This window comes from Salvelinus namaycush, chromosome 41, assembly GCF_016432855.1.
Source record: "Salvelinus namaycush isolate Seneca chromosome 41, SaNama_1.0, whole genome shotgun sequence".
In the NCBI taxonomy this organism is placed as follows: Eukaryota; Metazoa; Chordata; class Actinopteri; order Salmoniformes; family Salmonidae; genus Salvelinus; species Salvelinus namaycush.
This window is the reverse complement of record NC_052347.1, coordinates 8,691,074-8,712,194: the sequence shown is the minus strand read 5'-3', so window position 1 is coordinate 8,712,194 and position 21,121 is coordinate 8,691,074. Positions and strand designations below refer to the sequence as shown.

General features: G+C 42.6%; 1 protein-coding gene across 1 annotated transcript; it reads left to right on the top strand.

The window, feature by feature from the left end:
• Positions 1-2,039: 2,039 nt before the first annotated feature.
• LOC120034561 (ubiquitin carboxyl-terminal hydrolase 31-like) lies at positions 2,040-20,731 on the top strand. The gene is made up of 16 exons (XM_038981160.1): positions 2,040-2,689; positions 2,872-3,003; positions 4,199-4,293; positions 4,397-4,489; positions 5,841-5,976; positions 6,720-6,867; positions 7,030-7,210; positions 7,390-7,501; positions 9,569-9,663; positions 10,565-10,642; positions 12,942-13,071; positions 13,880-13,999; positions 14,250-14,475; positions 14,605-14,763; positions 14,961-15,116; positions 15,310-20,731. The coding sequence occupies exons 1-16, from the start codon at positions 2,126-2,128 to the stop codon at positions 16,782-16,784; spliced, it is 3,900 nt and encodes a 1,299-aa protein (XP_038837088.1). The 5' UTR covers positions 2,040-2,125; the 3' UTR covers positions 16,785-20,731.
• The last annotated feature ends 390 nt before the right edge of the window (positions 20,732-21,121 follow it).

Here is a 21,121-nt window from a genome sequence, read left to right as displayed (position 1 = left end):
ACTCTAGTCTGAGCTACTTGGGAGAGATGTAATTGGATAGATATCCTAATGATGAGAGGTGCTGCTGGGATGCACAGTATCTAGTCACTGTGTGTGCTGAGGTCAGCTTAAAAGAACAGGAAATTAAGCCATACCCGAGCATATGGGAACTAAATGATCTGGGCATGTGGAGGCAGCATATGGATTAATCTGTACCTCTAGGATCTTTATCTAGGTTACCTACTTTTACCTTACTTCTAAGTTCCACCAACCCAATAGCTATAGCTACAGCAAAATAATAACTAAAGGTCCAAGAAAGATATTGATGAGGAAAGTGACTCATGGGACTATAATTAAAAACACACGTTTACTCACCACATCCTTGCATCTTTAGGTCGGCATCATTTGTAGGTGTCAAACCCGTACTACGTTCAGTGTAAAACAATAAGGGAAATGCATGAACCATTAGGCCTACATAATTTAATGTTTGACATTGTGTCTGATGTCTGAAAGTAGGCTATATATTACAAAGCTCGCTGTGACTCTCCCTCCCATCTCGATTTAAGAGAATATAAAGGACAAATTGCATTAGGCTAATTTCGTTCTGTGTTGTATGACATAAGACATGCTGATTGGTGGGTAAGGAGTATGAGGCGGGCACAATGAAGACTCAAATTACAATTGGTTTTATGCTGGTGACCTTGACTGCTGATTCCCTCATCAGACTGATTCTCTTTCCTCTAACATCAATCTAAAATATATATTGTTTTACTATGTCTCTGTGTTTTGCATTTTAGTAGATCATGGAGCTAAATGTTGCATTTTGATAGGCTAATATGTGTATGTGATAGGTTACATAAAATTCAATAAAGCTAAATCCATCACTGTATGATGTAGGCTATATGGTGAGGCCATTCAGCCAAGACGTGGCAGTCACAGATTGATTCCACCATCCTATTTGTTGTGCATTTTGTATGTTGTGGTGCAATAAAATACCAGTAGACCAACTTGATGTCAGACTGGATCTCAGTGGGAACTGAAACATACCACCTCTCAGATTTCATTAACCCCATTATCATAGGGCCCCACCCTGTACTATAGGAGACCCAACCCCCTCATACTTGCAACCCCCCCACCCAAAAAGCAATTATTTATGTCAGTCTTACAATCAATATTTTTTGGACTGTCCATAGATCAGGAAGTATTTCCTTAATTGTCAACTGCATGATTATGGATAGGCCTACATTAAAAAAACAAAAAAACATTTACTTTATTATTCAATAGTACACATTTTGAGACTTTGATACAAAACGTTTGATTTATGGAAAAAAGGCACAGTGGAACCCATCTCTCTCCCCCAGTTGTATTTTGGCGTTGACTCTGTTACGTCAGCTGTTTCTCTGCTGTCCTGCAGTGTCCGTATTTTTGTAGCTGAAAGTGTGAAAAACTGACTCTGTTGCAATGGGAAATCGGATTTCGGAAAACACTTCAGCTTGGAAAGCATAGGACATTTTACAGTCCCACTCAAATTAACCAAGGACACGGAATTAAACGTCTCTGCTTGGTAACTACATTTTTATTTTCGGATGGGATGGAAGGACACTTCTGCGCAAGGGACTCATTTATGCAGTGGCTAGCAGCTAATGTGCAAATGCTAACTATAAAAACAATCAGCTAGCTACAAGAAACGATTTGCATGAACGTCAGCGAATAAGCTGACTTGTTTAGCATATACAAATACATTCCGACAGCTTATTGTAATTTGTGTATTTTACTAAATCGAATCACTTAAAATTGATTAATGGATAGTTTACAAGCTAGCGAGCCAATTTAGCTAACTAGCTAGCTATGGATAGTTGCTGTTCTTGTGTTAGCTGACACGCTAAGGTTAGCTATCCAATTAGATCAACATAACACTTGTCTTTGAAAATGTGTTGACTCGTATTTAATGGTAGTCAATACTATAACGTTACCCCTAGTATGGGAAATATATCCCAGCAAGCTAACGGTAGCTTACTAGCTAGTTGATGGGTTGAGATGTGACTTGACTTCCCAATTAAGATGTAGCACGAGACAGCTGAAAGTTAGTTTGCTTGCTAGCTCAGCTCATTCCTCACAGGAAATATTGTATTTGGACATTTATTGCATGAGGGGGTGCCCAACAAGTCAGGCAATCATGTCTAGTAAAGCCATGACTAAAGAGAAGAAATCTGGTAGCTTCAGCAAGAAACTCTTCAGACGAGGCTCTGTGCGCTCTGTGGGTAGTTTTATGGGCAGAGTCCTCAGGACCCTGTCAACCTTGTCCCATTTTGGATCAGATGGGCATGCTATTGAAGGTGACAAAGACGATGGGGGTTTCACATTATTCAAAACTGGAGGCAAAAATTCACCAGCTTTGGATGATAGTGACCGTTTCCTCGGAGAGAAGGTCCCTGGAGTGTCTGGTCTCAAAAACCATGGTAACACTTGTTTCATGAATGCCATCCTCCAGTGCCTGAGTAACACTGAACTCTTTGCTGAGTATTTGGCACTGGAACAATACCGGGGAGTCGAGGAAACGGATGAGGAGAAGGAGAAACCGAAGACAAACGGTGTGCATTTGGGGAGGAAGGGCCCTCATGACAGAGGTGAGGTGACAGAGCAGCTGTCTGGACTGGTCCGGGCCCTGTGGACATTTGAATACACCCCACAGCACAGCAGGGAGTTCAAAGTAAGTTGGTACAATGTATCATAAAGCAAGACTGCTTCTCTCACAGGACTGCATTTGGTCCGCTGAATCGGCCTATACTACACATCTTTGAAATGGTCAAATACATTTAGGCTACATCATACTTCTGAGACTAGGCTATCACCAGAATTTTCAAGCAGTATTGCTTGTGCTGTTTGTTGCAGAATGCCGTCTCAAAGAGCGCTTTGCAGTATAAAGGCAATGCTCAGCATGACGCCCAGGAGTTTCTGCTCTGGCTTCTGGACAGGGTACATGAAGACCTCAACAACCATCCCAATAACAGGCCTTCCATTAAGGTAAACTTTTGTTTGCGCATCATAGAGTTAGGGCCTACTAATGCAACTTCAGGAACGGTGGTAGTGGCTAGGTTAGCACAACGAGACAGTTAGTGATGTGACCTCGAGCTAGCAGTGAATGGAGCTGTACCTGAGGTGAGTCAGCAGTCTGAGTGGATGAGGTGACAGGAGGTGGCTGGCTAATTGTGATGTCCTTTGAAGACTCATTCAGACATTCCAAACGGAATAACATTTGAGCGAGGGTAAGGGCCTGGCATCCTACAGGGCAGATTTACCGACCTAACCCATTTCTGAACGCAGAGCCCCTTATCAGGCATCAATCTTCCAGAGCACTGGAACAAACAAATTAGGAGAGAGAGCTCACTTCCCTACTTTACGGTGTGCTGACGGATTCATCTCCTGTGGGAGAATGAACAGGAAGTGATGGTGTTCTGTGTCCCCTTCCTGGATTGCTTCCCATCTGAAACAGTTTGGAACAGTTCGTGCATATATTATGGTGATATTTTCTTTGTTTTGTTCTTAGGCAATGATTTTTCAGCTGTTCGTGCTGACATATCTCGAGGAAAGCCAAAATGTGTAGCCGAAGTCTACGCTCCTTTGTTGGTGATTGGTCAACAGTAGGGATTATTCAATGTAGAGTTTGTCATCACAAATCGTCTTCATCCAAATTTTGTTCACTTAAAGTAAAATTGTGCGACTTAGATCTCCTCTGCAAAAACGTAAAAATTAATGACAGATTTCTTGAGTGATCTTAGATGAATTCTGACTATGTTGAGGAAGTTTATACTTGCTATGGTGTCTTAAGATGGACAAACGGTACTATTGTCACTTTCTCGTTTTTCAAGCAAAGGTCTTTTAAGGGAGTATGCGAGCACATTCGTTCGGATCGCCTTTAGGCGCCAGCTGAACCAAAGCGTGAAGAAGACTTTAGACATGCAGAGTGAGAGACGTGACCTGAATAGACCCCACAGAGCATTGTTGATTAGTCTGCCTTGTCAAACGCTCATAGTTCCTTGAGGATAAGTCAGAGGAACTGCAGCGTCACAGGCAGTTTTGTTTGTATTTTGGTCTCTTATCCTTTCGATGTCTTTCAGACTGCTTTGGATGCTCATTTACCTAGTGAATAGAATACAGCCTCAATATCCTAAATTGTCTAATATGCAGTAAGAGCTCATCCACTCTTTTGTCCTATTAGCCACCAGTGGAAGAGGATGATGGGGGCCTGGAGGGGCCTTCTCTTCCGCTCTCAACCGGTTCATTTGTGCAAGAGCTATTTCAGGCCCAGTACAGGTAGGTCTTATTTGATGCTTACCCCTGAGGAGTTTTATGTTCTCCATTCTGTTTATTCCTCATGACGACTTCTGAGACAGTTAGTTCCCTTTCTTACCAACAGGTCGTCGCTCACCTGCCCGCATTGCCAAAAACAGAGCAACACCTTTGATCCTTTCCTTTGCATCTCCCTGCCCATCCTCTTACCTCACACAAGGTGAGTACACACCTCTGCTGTGTTCCATCATTGGGTCTGATGGGAGGAACAAGACTGTTGAAAAGGGTTGAAATGTACATCTTGAGACTGTGGTTCATTTCAATTTCCCAGGGATGCGGAAGCAAAGTAAATAAGAAGGAATGTCGTTTGGGGCCAAAATCTCCAAAATGGCATATATCTGCAGACCAAACCAAGCCAGTAATTATGGGACTATTCTATTTCTAAAGTCAATTTAAGGGCTACATGCCCAGAAAACACTAAATGGCTAAAGTAAAAAAGGGAAATGGACTTACTTTTAAATCTGACATGAAGATTTAGGCCTATGACTTTTTAGAAATATGTTGGATTCTTCTCTGTCATAGTTTTAAGTATTTTGAGTTTCATTATTTGTGCCCAGCAGTCAAAACCACCTTTATGCTCACTCAGATGAGGATTCATAATGCTCCAAAACGGAGGTACCTGGGACATACATGGCCTTTTTTGTCCTCATGATACAGTGATGCTATTTTTACAATGGCGTTGTACTGTCACATCAAGGAGAGAGCGCCTGTTCGATGCAGATTATTTTTTAAGCCACTAAATTCATTGCTGTCCATGCATTATTAAAGATGGGAAGAATGAGGTGAAATTAGGAGATACGCAGTGGCAAATGATGTCCCATTAGTCCTCCAGCTGTCATCTGATTGATGACAGAATAATGGTCCTCCAGCCCAAGGCTCAGTGGCTCACCGCTCTGCCTTCACTACTACTTCTTCCATCTCCTCCCAGAAACACAATCCTGTTACTCAACTTTGGGTTATCAGTTATCACTAGTCTGAAGCATCTAGTTCATTTCTCTGAATAAAAATGTTCTGCTAAGCCTGTTATGCCACTGTTTCTGGCTATAGTTGAGCTGATGTGAAGACAGATCCCGCATAACTGAAGTTCAAATGACAGAGAAACTCAGAAATGGCAACCATCTTAAAAATGAGTGTTCTCCAGAATGTGGGGCATCTCAAACTGAACTCCTGAAAGAGCTGCGTTGCTGTGCCTGCTGGCTGAGTTCTTAGTGTCAGCTTAGAGTAGCACTGATCCACACATTCACCAGAGGAATCCTGCTCAGTGCTCTCACAGATTACAAATTAGCAGTCTCCAGACAGTGTTGTAGCAGCAGCATTAGAGGAGGTGGAAACGTGTACTCTCCTAGGAGGTTGATTATTGGACATAATTGTGTTTAATTTGCCGAAAGTTGAGTTTGTCCGTTCTGTTATTTCCTGGCCTTTGTCAGTGGTTTTTATCTGGTGTTTTGTAATTCCTTATATGGTGCCAATATTTGATCCCTGTCATTCCCATGTTTCCTCTCTCTTCCCAGGCCTCTGTATGTGACAGTGGTCTACCAGGGGAAGTACTCTCACTGTATGAGGATCGGAGTGGCCGTGCCCCTGAACAGCACCGTGTCCAGACTCCGAGATGCTGTGTCACGTGAGACCAAGATCCCCCTGGACCAGGTGCTGCTCCCTTCCTGCTCTCTTATCCCTAGCAGCCTCAGCTCTGTCTTACTAGGTTACATACACACAGAAGTTAACTTGATTGCTTTATGTTCTGGTGCTACCTAGCTACTAAGGATTTCAAAGGAATGTTATCTGAAAAGAACAGTAAAGGACTACCCTACTTTTTCCTTTAATGATTCATCCCTGGGTACTAGACTGATTGTACCAACAGGTGTGCCCATTTCAGTATTAATAGCTGCTTTACAGTGTTGTCGTAAGTAGTATTAGGCTAGTGCATCATAGCCTCTTTAATCAGGATGAAGGGATCACTGGAACAGCCCATTGTATCCAAGAACAACAGAACTGATGCCTTGGGTTTGATGTGGCTGAAACGTTCATACAGTGCTGTCATTGGATTACATTAAGCAGAACACTATTGTGTGTGAAATCCTGGTCTGAATAAGAAAAGTTGTCAAGATTGAGGGATAGGAGAAGAACTCCAGGAGAAAGGGAGGGGGTTTTCAGTCATAGTGTGTAGCCTTCCATATTTACCATTGTTCTGTATTTGCAGAAGAGGTAGGCCTATACACTGTAGAGAATGTTGATGTCGTTTATTTATGTTCTGCAATTCATTCACTGAAATGGGCATGGCCTAACTCTAATCTGTTTCACCATCGTATCTGAATAAAAGGTTTCAGTGTTGACTAAATGGCAGCAGCATATTGATTTGTTTTGGCCTTCTCCGCTTGCCTCTGATTCAGTTTGTTTTGACGGAGATGTACTACGATGGTTTCCACCGCTCTTTCTGTGATGACGACGACGATCTCGATATCATTCAGGAGAGTGATTCCATTTTTGCCTTTGAGACGCCTGAGACCTTCAGACTAGAGAACATTCGAACCAAGAGAGGTACCTCTTCACTATTCATCTACTGTTGATATCACATTATTCAATACGTTTTGGGCATTTCTCAAGTAACGTTTTTTTGGTAGTGTACTTGTCATGCATTTTGTAAAATGTATATTGAAGTATTGACTGAGTATCAATGACCGATTGGGATTTGAAATCCAGGGAGTCTCCTTGCCAACCTGAACCAGAACAACTTAAAGTTTGGGAGTGAGATGAGCAGGACTTCGTCTTTCATGCAAGGAGCTGTGAATCCTGCCACTCCGTCGGCCAATAAGAACACAGGGGCCGACAAGATGGTCCTGCTGATCTGTAACCGAGCCTGCACCGGTCACCAAGGGAGGAGGTACTATAGAGATGTAATATTAATAATAATGACTGCAATGTTGCATTTCTATGGGTACTACAGCCCAGTGTTTTCCACTGTCCTCTGAAACCGTTACACCATGCAGGTCATGTGATATTTGTTATATTAAGGTATACTTGGAGTCTGTTAACAGGAGAATATCATTCCCGCTATTCCAGGTTTGGTCTTCCATTTGTACTGTACATGGATCGCACTGTGACCTGGGATATCCTGCAGAAGGAGATCCTGGAGAAGATGCATCACCTGCTCAGGCCAGGAGTTTACATTCAGGTGGGTGGAGGATAGTGAATGGAAACACAACCCCACAGAATGCAGGTCAACTAAAAAAATTATGATATGGCAAAAGAGTCTGAATTACAACCTGTGCAGGCTTTCACTAGTAGGCACTGTCGTTTGCTGCATTTAACCCCCTAGAGTCGATAAATAACAAAACAATCCATAAAAATCCGTCAGTTTAAGCGAGAGATGTTTTTTTGCATTGGATGCCTCTCAATCCACTGCATCCTCCAGTGTCGCACTTCCGCATCTGTGGTTAAAGGCGGCAGAGCCAGAGCGGTGTTTGTCAGACCATGAGACATCGCAAAAATCGTTCTTCTCACGAAAACGTCAGTAGCATCTGAACAGTTTGACCTAGAAACTATTATGACCACTCTATGCAAAGTTAAGACTCCCACAAACTCCGTTTTGCTCTATGACCCCCACAAGTGTCTCACTGCGCCCGGCCCGCCACAGGAGTCGCTAGTGCGCGATGAGACAAGGATATCCCTACCGGCCAAACCCTCCCTAACCCAGACGACGCTAGGCCAATTGTGCGTAGTTCTAGCATAGTTTGGAGCTGTGCTTTGGGTCATTGTCCTGTTGTAGGAGGAAATTGGCTCCAATTAAGTGCCGTCCACAGGGTATGGCATGGCGTTGCTAAATGGAGTGATAGCCTTCCTTCTTCAAGATCCCTTTTACCCTGTACAAATCTCCCACTTTACCATCACCAAATCACCCCCAGACCATCACGTTGCCTCCACCATGCTTGACAGATGGCGTCAAGCACTCCTCCAGCATCTTTTCTGCGTGTCACGAATGTTCTTTGTGATCCGAAGACCTCAAACGTAGATTTGTCTGTCCATAACACTTTTTTCCTATCTTAGCTAACACAACGTACCATTGGAACACAGGAGTGATGGTTGCTGATAATGGGCCTATGTAGATATTCCATAAAAAAATATGCCGTTTCCAGCTACAATAGTCATTTACAACATTAACAATGTCTACACAGTATTTCTGATCAATTTGATGTTATTGTAATGGACCAAAAATGTGGTTTTCTTTCAAAAACAAGGACATTTCTAAGTGACCCCAAACTTTTGAACGGTAGTGTATATTTCCTGTTTTTTTTTAAGTCCTAGATTTAGAACAGACACTTCAAAACCTTGTTTCTTCTGATTTATTTTTTGACTGTCCTTTTTGCCATTCTTGAATGTGTTATTCAATGTATTTCTATGGCTTTAGTAGTAAAGGCCAAAATCAATATTTTATCAAATATATTTTTTGTACCTAAGGATCCTAAAATTAAAAATCAAGTAGCTAAATGATCCATAGTATGACCATCTTAAAACAATTCCATATCAAATCAAATTTTATTTGTCACATACACATGGTTAGCAGATGTTAATGCGAGTGTAGCGAAATGCTTGTGCTTCTAGTTCCGACAATGCAGTAATAACCAACAAGTAATCTAACCTAACAATTCCACAACTACTACCTTATACACACAAGTGTAAAGGGATAAAGAATATGTACATAAAGATATATGAATGAGTGATGGTACAGAACGGCATAGGCAAGATGCAGTAGATGGTATAGAGTACAGTATATACATATGAGATGAGTAATGTAGGGTATATAAACATAAAGTGGCATAGTTTAAAGTGGCTAGTGATACATGTATTACATAAAGATGTCAAGATGCAGTAGATGATATAGAGTACAGTATATACATATGAGATGAGTAATGTAGGGTATGTAAACATTATATTAAGTGGCATTGTTTTAAAGTGGCTAGTGATACATTTTTACATACATTTCCATCAATTCCCATTATTAAAGTGGCTGGAGTTGAGTCAGTATGTTGGCTTAGCACCCCCTATCCTTCAATGTCTTAGACTCTAAATAAATTAACAGTTGATTCCCATTTAATGGCATGTTCAACGTTTAAGTTGCCTCATTGGATAGAATGCTGTTGGTCTGGTTTGAAAAGCACAGCCGTGGCAACATGTCTATACGTAGCAGTCAGGTGGTGGGAATAGGGATAGTGAGTAACTAAAGTCCTGGTATTATCTGCAGGTGGGGCCCTTCAGCCTACGAGTGGTTGGTGTGGTTGGCATCACGTACCTCCTACCCCAAGAGGAGCAGCCTCTCTGTCACCCAACAGTGGAAAGGTCAGTCTCCTTGTTATTCCTGGTCCTCTGTAGCTCAGTTGGTGGAGCATGGCGCTTGCAACTCCAGGATAGTGTGTTCGATTCCCGGGACCACCAATACAGATGTGATATCTTCATTTGACCACTTTCTATATTATGTGGATTTTAATTAATGAACATTTTTGTAGGGATTGATACATTTTTCATTAAACCTCGAATGCAATAAGTTTGCATTTCCTGTTGTGCATGAAAATTCTCTGCGACAACAGAGTGATCAAAATGAGAAAGCACATCTGTATGTAAAAAAATGTGTGCACGCATGACGTTAAGTCGATTTGGATAAAAGTGTCTGCTAAATGGCATATTTTATATTATCATTCAACTGTAGCGCTCAACCAGGGTCATGTTCAGTAGGGCACATAGCAAAATGTTTCTCACCAGAAAATTATAATTTGTGTTCAGGTAGTATCTCCCCTTTTTTCAAAATGTTTTCTTCCTACTGAAACACCACCTCCTCATACCAATTCACAATGTTGTTTACAGTTCACTGCCTCCTTGTAATCCTCTAATCACACTTGAATGCCAGATCAGATGCTCTGATGTCACCAGAACAGTTAAATGGCGTGCCTTTACATGTTTTGGTATCTGTTTCTTCACACACTGCTTCACACTCTGATTCAATTGAATAGAATGGAAGTTTGTTGAATAGAATGGGAGTTTGTCACACAGTACACACACTAAAAAGCTGGATAGATATGTGTACAGCAGGCAAAAAGACAGCCACACTGGTAATGTAAATCCAATTCACTTAGATTTCTAGTGTTTTGAAGATAAGAGGAATACAGCTTGTTGTTTGATATGTGTTTTAAGTTGTGAAACTGGCTTATTCTCGTTTTTCCTCAACATAATCTTTCCTTGGCAGAGCGTACAAGTCCTGTGGCCAAGGGGGACCGCCGCACGTCAAGATAGTGGTGGAGTGGGACAAAGAGACCAAGGATTAGTGAGTGAACGCTGCATAACAATATTGCTGGTGCTCTGCATCTCTTTGATAAACGCCATGTTTCTGTCCGTTTGTGGTGAGATTTATCCTGCAGGGAAATACAGGACCATAAATTATCCCCATAAAGCCACTAGGGATGGGGACGGTTATTAGAATATCCAAACGGATGTTAGTATTCGATTACTTGCGAGGGTATTCATTTAATTTTTTTTTTTTAATATATACATACATAGATAGATAATTACATTTCAGACAGCCTTTTCATTAAAATAGGCATAGCCTATCTATCTGTGACATTGCTACATACAAGCATAGACCATGACATTAGACATTTTAATAAAACAACAGTTTTTAATGAGTTTTTATGAGTGCGCTCCATTTAAAAAAAGGCGTACCGGTGCCTACAAACTTTTCACGAGTGTAGCTTGTTATTGTCGGTCAATCAAAGCCGCACTACCATCAAAGGCTCCATGTGTACCAAGTGAAGTTGGAGATTTCTAATCAATGCAAAATGGAATTACAATTTAAGGAAATTAAGTTAGCTAATTGTAAGTAGGCTACAATGATCAACCAACAGGTAGGCTGTTGTTTAATTTGAATGGAGTTGTTGTAGACAAGGACTTGGGGGGCACTGCTGGCATAATTAGTCTCGCTAGCTGGCTAACTAAATTAGCTGGGTCATTCCTACAAAGCGGTACATTTTGGACCTCATAACTTTTGGGGGAAAAATATATGTAAATTGTTGGTCCCATGTTTAATGAGCTCAAATGAAAGATCCCAGAAATGTTCTATATGCACAAAAAGCTTATTTCTCTCAAATGTTGTGCACAGTGTGATCATTACACAGGTGCACCTTGTGCCGGGGAAAATAAAAGACCACTCTAAACTTTGCAGTTTTGTCACACAAGACAACGCCACAGATGTCTCAAGTTTTGAGGGAGTGTGCAATTGGCATACTGACTGCAGGAATGTCCCCCAGAGCTGTTACCAGAGAGTTTAATGTTAATTTCTCCGCTATAAGCCGCATCCATCGTTGTTTTAGAGAATTTGGCAGTATGACCAACTGGCCTCACAACAATAGACCACGTGTAACCATGCCAGCCCGGGACCTCCACATACGGCTTTTTCACCTGCTGGATCATCTGAGACCAGCCACCTGGACAGCTGATGAAACTAAGGAATATTTGTCTTTAGTAAAGCCCTTTTGTCGGGGACAAACTCATTCTGATTGGCTGGGCCTGGCTCCCAAGTGGGTGGGTCTATGCCCTCCTAGGTCCACCCTTGGCTGTGCCCCTGCCCAGTCATGTGAAATTATAGATTAGGGCCTAATGAATTTATTTAAATGGACTGATTTCCTTATATGAACTATAATGTTGTAAAATCTTTGAAATTGTTGCATGTTACGTTTTTCTTTAAAATGTATGCATTTTGACTATCCGGATTTTCGAATAGGGAAATAATTTCAAATGCCCATCACTTAAAGCTACCAAATATTCAATAAAATAGATTGTTTGTTTAAAGACAGGGGCGAGAGAGTATAGCAGACGAGGCACTTTGATGTTTGTTTTTGCTTTTTTAATGCAAAAGTCTGCATGCTCAGTTCGGCGGGCGCCTTCCCGAACTCAGCTTGGCAAACCGAACGAGTGTGCTTGCATACTCTCTTAAAATAACTTGGCTTGATAAATATGAAAAAACGGCAATAGTACTGTTTGTCCATTTTGAGACGCCGTAGCTAGTATAAACTTCCACAAAATAGTCAGAATGAATCGAAGATAACTCAAGAAATCTGTCATTAATTTTGACCTTTTTGCAGAGGAGTTCATAGTCGCGCAATTTTACATTTAACTAAGATGTCTGGTGCAGTATTTATTTCTGAATAAAAAAATGTGCATGAAAACAAGCCGTCTCTCGTTGAATGACAAAGGCTCTATTGAAGAATCCCTACTGCTGACCAATCACCGGCGAAGGGATGTAGACTTCGCCTACCGACTTCGGCTCAGTTCGGCTAATGTGCCCGAACAGCCGAAAAAACCCTTACCGAACTCCAAAACGAACAGAAACGTCACATAATGCCATCATAATATATGCACAAACTCTTAGGAACTGTGTCGGCTGGGAAGCATGCGGGTGCCTTTAGACATTTGGAGACAGGATAACATAAAGGAATGAAATCCTTAAGTATTAAACTACCTAAGCAATACCCACTTATTGGGAAGTGTCAGATTTAGTATTGCTTGTTAGGATAGGAGGCAGTGTGTTGAGTGATTGATTGGCTGACTGTGATTCCCCTTCCATGCAGTCTGTTTGGGCTCACTGAGGAAGAGTACATCCCTGATGCTGAGAGTGTATATCTGCACAGAGAGCAACACCATCAGCCCCAGGCCTGCACCCTCGCTCAGTGCCTCCAGCTCTACACCAAAGAGGAGCAGGTAACACTGGAGCGCACACACATTGTTGGTACCACAAGGCCACACACGCATTGTGTTGGTATCACAAGACCACACACACACACATTGTGTTGGTATCACAAGACCACACACGTACACACACACACACACACACACACACACACACACATTGTGCTGGTACCATAAGACCACACGTACACACACACACACACACACACACACACACACACACACACACACACACACACACATTGTGCTGGTACCACAAGACCACACACACACACACACATTGTGCTGAAACCACAAGGCCACATGCACACACATTGTGTTGGTATCACAAGGCCACACACAATGTCTGTCGATGCATTTGTATGCTGTTGTATGTATTTAAACAAGAAAAGTGACTTGGAAAAAGGAACATTCTCTTCTTACCAGAGGGTTTGTTTATTATTCCACAGCTGAATATCCAATAGCCTTTCATTTGGTTGAAATGCTGAGGGTGCTGGATATTCTGCCCCTAATGCTAGCTTTGAAATACAGCATTTTTATAATGGCTTCTCTCTGTCTGGAAGGACACCAGATAGATTCTGAATATAGACTGTGGTTAGCAGAGGCTGGAGGTGGTCAGTTTAAGAACTGGCACTGGTCACAGAAATGAGGGTGCTGTGAAAACATGGAGTAGAGTAGTCCGGAACTCCCTCTGTGAGTTAGACTGATTTAAAAGCACTGAGGTGGGGAGCTTTTCCTTGATGTGTGTGTGTGTGTGTGTGTGTGTGTGTGTGTGTGTGTGTGTGTGTGTGCGCGCATGGGTGGGCTGTCTCTGTTCCAGCTGGCCCCGGATGATGCCTGGCGCTGCCCCCACTGCAAGCAGCTGCAGCAAGGCCACATCAAGCTCAGCCTTTGGACCCTGCCTGATGTGCTCATTCTGCACCTCAAGAGGTTCAGACAGGTACTGCAGCAGCAACATAGCATTCAGCACCCCCTCCAATTCCCCCACTGAGAATTGTGTCCAATAATTCCTGTCTTGTTTTAGTAACGGTAGTTTCTCATTCTTTGGGCGGCCCGACTGGTTCCTATTCTTGGTTTGCCTTCAGTCAGTGTTGCTTGTTCTGTCTTGTCCATGTTCAGTCACTGTCTAAGAGGCGGGTGTAGCGCCAGTTCAGTTGACTGGATACTGTGTTTACTGCTGTGTCCTGTAGGAGGCTGACAGGAGGGTGAAGATGCAGAACATGGTGCGGTTCCCTCTGCTTGGCATGGACATGGCTCCTCACATGGTGAAGAGGTCCCAGAGCAGCTGGAGCCTGCCCTCTCACTGGTCACCATGGAGACGACCCTACGGCCTGGGGCGTAACCCTGACGACTACCTGTACGACCTGTACGCCGTCTGCAATCACCACGGAAACATGCATGGAGGCCACTACACAGGTAAGACCGGTGGTTTAGCAGTAAGGAGGTAGTAGTCACCGACTGGAGGTAGATGGATAGGAAAATAACACTACATTCTAACAGTTTCTTCATCATCACCCTAAATCTCTTGTTCTTCGAACCTCCCAGCTTACTGTAAGAACTCTGTTGACGGCCAGTGGTACTGCTTTGACGACAGTGAGGTCCAGCCCGTCGCTGATGATGATGTGTGTCAGCAGACGGCCTACATCTTGTTCTACCAGAGGAGGAACACGATCCCCTCCTGGTCCGCCAATAGCTCCGTAGCAGGTCAGTGGTGACTTGGAGTGTGGGATTTTCCTGACACTAATGTTTCGTTAAGATGGTGTATTACGTGGTTCTACAGGAGAAATGCCATTAAGTGACATTAAAACTGTCACTTAACACTCTTAGTTGGACAGTAGCATCAACATCTTGGTTATCTTTGAGAGACCTGAGGGGTAGATTGTCGTGTCTATCTGTGCCAGGCTCCACCAGCTCATCTCTGTGTGACCACTGGGTGAACCGTCTCCAAGGCAGCAGGCCGGCCAGCCTGGCTTCCGGGGCCTCCTCCAGACGCACCTCTCTGGCCTCCCTGGGCGAGTCGGTGGAGTTCACCACAGGGGACCGCAGCGAAGATGACGGTGAGATACACTGAGTTTCTCTGTCTTCTTTCTCCATCTTCAGCTCTTTTGCCCTCCTCTCTCCCTCCTTAAGCTAATTATTTCTAACCTTACAGGATCTGTTACTATGCCCAGTTGAGAAAAAGGGGCATTAAATGATCCTTTCATTGAGTCTAGTGCATTAGTGTAAACTCGTTTATTTGTATCTATTTAGGTGGATTTTCGACCCGTCCCTTTGTTCGGAGCATCCAGCGTCAGAGCTTGTCTTCCAGGTCATCCATTGCCAGTCCTCTGGCCTTCAGTGATAACAGCATGAAGCCCTCCTGGTCCCTGTCTGCCAAGCTCCATATGAGGTCTAACTCCCCCTCACGCTTCTCCCTGGACTCACGTTCCTCTCCCCCTTTGGAGAGGATAGGAGAGAGGGGAGAGGCCTGTGATGACAAGGTATCCACGTCTTGCTTCGGTAGCTACAGCCGGCACGAGCGCTACCCTGGTGGCAGGGCCCCCTTGGCCATGATGGAGGGGAACAGCACCGACCAGGACCATGGCAGGAGGATCCTAGACGAAGTCTACTGCAGGGCCCCCACGCCGGCCGATAAGAAGAGCTCCAAGAGTGACCTGACGGACAACAACAACCAGATAACAGCCCTGGACCAAAATGCACAAGCCCCCCTGTCGAAAGAGCAGAAACGCAAGAGCAGCACCGCCGGATCTGCCCCGAAGTTAGAGAGCGCTGCGTCCAAAAAGAGTTCCATGAAGTCTGAGCCAGAGAAAAACTCCAAGAAGCGCCAGTGTTCGTCCTCCACCCCCAAATCCTCTACATCCCAAATGTCTTCCAGCCCTGTGGTGAAGGGCCCCAAGGTGACCAACTCTAAAGACAAGACCACCAGCAGCGGCACCGCTACGCCCACCAGGACCCCGTCCAAAAAGAAAGAGTCTTTGTCTTCCAAGGGTCCTGACTCGGCAGCTGGAACCCCCCAGCGCAAGCAGCGCATCTCCACGCCGCAGTCCTCCGCTTCCCCCTCCCCCACTGTAAAGAAGAGTTCCTCTGGCCTTGAGAAGACAATCTCTGGTCGGAAGAAGCTGCTGGAGAGGAGCTGCAGTCGGGACTCGGGGTTGGTAAGCCCTCTGGTTGATAGACCACGCTGGGGCAGCAACGCTGCAGCCAGGACCCCCACCAAGACTGCTGCGGAGGGGGTCCGTCCAGAGAGGAGGTTTTTGCGGAGTTCCATCAGCAGCTCCTCTGTCACCAGCCTGCGCTCCCCCAGCGTTTCCTACAGGGACCCTAGGCACAGCAGCAAGTCAGAGGACAAGGGCCTGTCGTTCTTCAAGAACGCCCTGCGCCAGAGAGAGTCCCGCCGGTCGGCTGATCTGGGTAAAACCAGTATCCTGGCCAAGAAGGCCTCTGAGAGGACAGCCAGGCTGAGCGTTCAGGAGGGGGATGGGTCGGCCAATGCCTCAGAGCATCATGTGAATGAGGTTGTCACTGAGGTAAAGGAGTCCTCCAAGCCCTCCACCCCAGTCAGACACTCTCTGTTACCTGTTATAGGCAAATCCAAGTCTTCCACTTCTGAATCCAGTCTTAATTCTCCCCCCAATGGCAAAAAGCCTCTTGAGAAGCAGGCGTCCTCCAGAAAGCTTTCTGCCAGCATGCAATCTTCTGCACGCCCAACACAGAAGCCTCAATGACATCATATATCGATAGCAGTCTCATTGTTTTATGTACGCAGCAATTTTTTTTCCATGTGCCTAAGATATAAATATATATAGATTGAGAGAGTATATAATATATATATGTACTTGTATTTTTCTTTTCATAAGCAAGATGTAAATGATCAAAAGCGCCTTTCTATCCTGTCATGGAACCAAATCATTGCCTTTGGCAAAGTATGTTATTGGTCTACTACTGTACGCAAAACTGAATAGGAATGTTTTAAGATAGCACTTTATAAATACAGTATGGAATATTTTTCTCCAGAACAACGCTATACAGTAACTTAGTAAACAAAAAGTCTATTACTGTCAATTTTTTATGTATTACTTTTACTTGGTTTAAAACGGTCACGTGAAACTAAAGTAGCGGGTCTAGGACTTGACATTTAAGGCTGTAAGTGTACACTAGTCTTAAGATAGTTTGTGGAGTAGTCTAAAATATTACTCATTTTCTACACCTGGTGCTGTTCAAAGGGCAATACTGGCACTGTTTGAAATATTTAAAATGCTGAGGTTCTGAAATATAAAAAAACTATCTATGTCAGGGGTCGGCAACAGGCGTCCTGTGGCGCGAAACCGGACAGGAAGTGATTTTTTTTGGGGGGGGTTGTGGGACTACCCAAGGTTTTTAGTATAAACAAATATATGTATATATTTTGGGAATTAAGTTTTTGGTCAAAAAAAAGTGTTTAGTTTAGGAAGTATTTTCTTGACAAAAAAATAAAAAGAGACTTGATCGTGTCTCAATGTAGTCAAGATATGAAATGATTGTTCTCAAATACAATCTGTTTTTTGGGCTTAGTTGTGGTCAATTTGCAGTGTACAAATTATTCTAATTATGTCCCCCCCCCCCCCCCCCCCAACCATCCCCGGCTGAATCTAGTTGCCTACCCCTGATCTATGTGTTACCAGTCCTGGTAGCACCTCTCAACCTGTGGTACCTCATGAGAGATTAACATTTCTGCCATGTATGGAAAAGCAGCCAGAGGCTGCTGTATAGTACTGATAAAATCCATAACCGCTCATTTAAGTTGAACATTTGTGCATATTTGCCTTTGTCCGTTCTTCGGATTAAGTCAATTCAATCTAAATAACGCACACTGCACTGAACGTTTTGCTATTCTTTGCTGTTTACTTGAAGCATACCTACATAACTGTACAACTGTCAGGCCCTGCAAGGGATGTTCTCCTTAGTTGAATGATAGTTTGAAGAGTCATTTAAGTCAGATCTGGTGCCAGCCCCATATCTGCAAAGCTTTTCTAGCTGTAGCTTTGACCTGTTACTGAACTCTCCCTGTGTCTTGCTGTAACCCATTTGGTAATCTACCATGCCCAAGCCTTTCAGTGCAATAGTTCTCAACTGTGCATGCAATCGTTCTCAAGACTGTTCATCAGCCTTACCTTATATGATAACTTTAATTATGATTCAAAATACCAGGGTAAACATTTTTGCTGGTCTGGTTGTAACATATTGAAATCTTCAGATACCCTTCTACTGAAATGGCATTTAACATATTTTGTCATATTTCATATTTCGCTTGCTGACAATGTAAGAGACCCAGTTTCTCCAGGGTCTTGAGATTTGATATTGCTAATCTACTGCACCAAGTTTAATATTAAACCCCACTGCAGACATTTTGCTGCCTATAGCTACAGTCTGTCTGAAAGTGAAACCCCCACTGTTACATATGAACTATTAACATATTAATGATTCTGTAAGGGTTCAGCAACAGTTGACAACCTGTTACTTGTTATTGTTGCCCATGGCTACGCTGTCATTAAGTGAGCTGCTGCTACAAACACTGTTGAAATGGTGGGCTTTTGAACGAATAGCAGCGCTAGTTCACTGAATTACTTTGCCTTGACCTGATGGGTATACTACAAAGCAGAATCAATGAGTTAGCCAGCTAACTTTGATAAGCAACCAGAAATAACTATTGATTTTATGGTTAATTAAATCAACTAGAGCGTACCCATTTCAAACGTAACTTTTTATTTTGTAGAAAGATATCGGAATATTTCTGCAAGTTAGCTGGCTAACTCCATGATCCTGCGTTGTAGTTTACCCTTCTGAAGGCTTGTGTTGACTTCCAGATTTAATGTCTTGGCCTAATCTCTAGTTTATCATTATCTTGAGTCTCACTGATGACCCGGGTTCCAAACCTGTTTGGTTACATTCCCCTGTTGCCATGTTACGAATACATTTAACCACATCTCTCACATCTTTCACAAAATGGCCATAAAAAATATTCTCAACGTTTAGGTGATGAAAAGCTTTATTTTATGGCCCATCCTCATCTTTGAATATATATTTTATTAGTGAAATCAGCTTTCACAGAGAAATCAGCTGCCTGCAACAATATTATCCTTTTTGGCTTTTAAGTATATGGTTGTGCCACTGTGTTGTCAATCGATGGAAACAACCATTTCAACACTGTGGAAAGCAGTATTGCATGATAACTCTAATGCATGCATGTCCTTAACTATGCAATAGATTGTTGCTATGTGAACCAGAGAGTAAATGTACAATATATCCTATCTTCCAAATGCCAGCAATGGAGAGCATGGTTAGTGACTTCCATTGCTTTAATTGCACATGTATGTTTTAGGGTTTCATTACACTTTTTAAAAAAAAAATTTTTTTATTTTTTATTTTTTTTACATGCGAGAATGTTACCACATTGCGAAACGGATGTAACCCAAAATCTTTAAGATGCTGAACATTTTGTATTTGTCTTGTTGTTTTCTAACTTAAGTTTACACTAAATGGATTTAGTCTTATGATTGTTTTAAGATTGTTTTCTCTACCTTTTTTTTTTTTTACATTCATGTTCATTGTGTCAATATATGTTTTTCACTATGCTGGAGTACGTGTTCAAAGGGTGCTCTCTTTTTAAAGAGCAGGTTATCAGTCTTCTCCTTGCCCTCTTGTTCACCAGCAAGGACTTTATTATTAACACTACAGAAACTACAGACTGACTCCATCTTTAGCTCAGTCATCTCATGTTGCCTGTGCTCTCTGCTCTCATTTCACTTTTCTATGAACTGGTTGACTGTTAGATTTAGGTATGAAAGGCATGTCAGTTAATGGATGAATGTCATTATTAAGCAATGGGAGTGTTTTCCATTTTTTTAAAGAACACTTTTGGTCTTGTTGTAGTTGCCATAAAGACACCTGTTGTGGCATAGACTACTAGAGTAAATATGTGTCTAGGGCAGGGCTCTCCAACCCTGTTCCTGGAGAGCTAACCTCCATGTAGGTTTCTGCTTCAACCCCAGTTGCAACCCGATTCAGCTTATCAACCAGCTAATTATTAGAATCAGGTGTGCTAGATGAGGGTTGGAGGGAAAACCTACAAGATGGTAGCTCTCCAGGAACAGGGTTGGAGAGCCCTGGTCTAGGACATCTGACATAGTGGTAGCTAATTAGATAGTATAAAGACCACGTCATTAATCAGTCATATGGAATTTGATTAATTCTTCTCTCCTTGATTGACACACTGGACTGTAGATACTGACTACCTAATAGTACCAGGCAGCAGCCCACGTTTCTACAATACTACAATAACGCTATCTTAGTGGTTATCTGTACAGTAGGAGTCTTCTGGAAGTAGTTCAAAACGAGTCCAGGGAAATATTTGATGATGAAATAAGTTTGGGAAAGTGCATGAGACTGCATCAAACCTTTTATGTTAATTTATTTGTATGTTTTGTTTATGACGTATATGCACTTTTAATATGCATTTTTTTTCTCATGTTTTTTATTTTATAAAGAATGCATTTCTTTGAAAGAGAGACATTATGTTGGTTTACCAATGCAAGAACAACATGTAAAATGTAATTAAAAAAATATGTAAAGCAATATGTTGTATTGTACATGGTCGCTTTTAATACAAATCTTTTACATATCGCCAGTATTATGAAATAATGTTGTCCACTGACCCACTAGAGGGAGCTTGTCTCCTGTGAATGTTTTTGCTTTGCACAGTAAAGCCAGTTGATTTGACATCAGTTGTCCAACTGAGTATCCAAAAACGAGTCAAATTTATTTGATATAATTCTACTGACTGTCATGTAATTAGCCTACTACTTAATTGTGGGATTATTTACATAATTGTTTTTTTTCTCATTGTGAGGGTATAACTGGTTCATTCCTCCACCCCTGACCCCGCCTTACATTGCATTAGGACAAATCAAATGCATGTACTGCAATTAATTTGAAAGTGCGATTCCATTAAGTCAGAAAACCCTGAGCCTTTAGCAGGGTGCTGACTGCTAAATATTATAATTTACAGTACTGCAAACATCAGGCA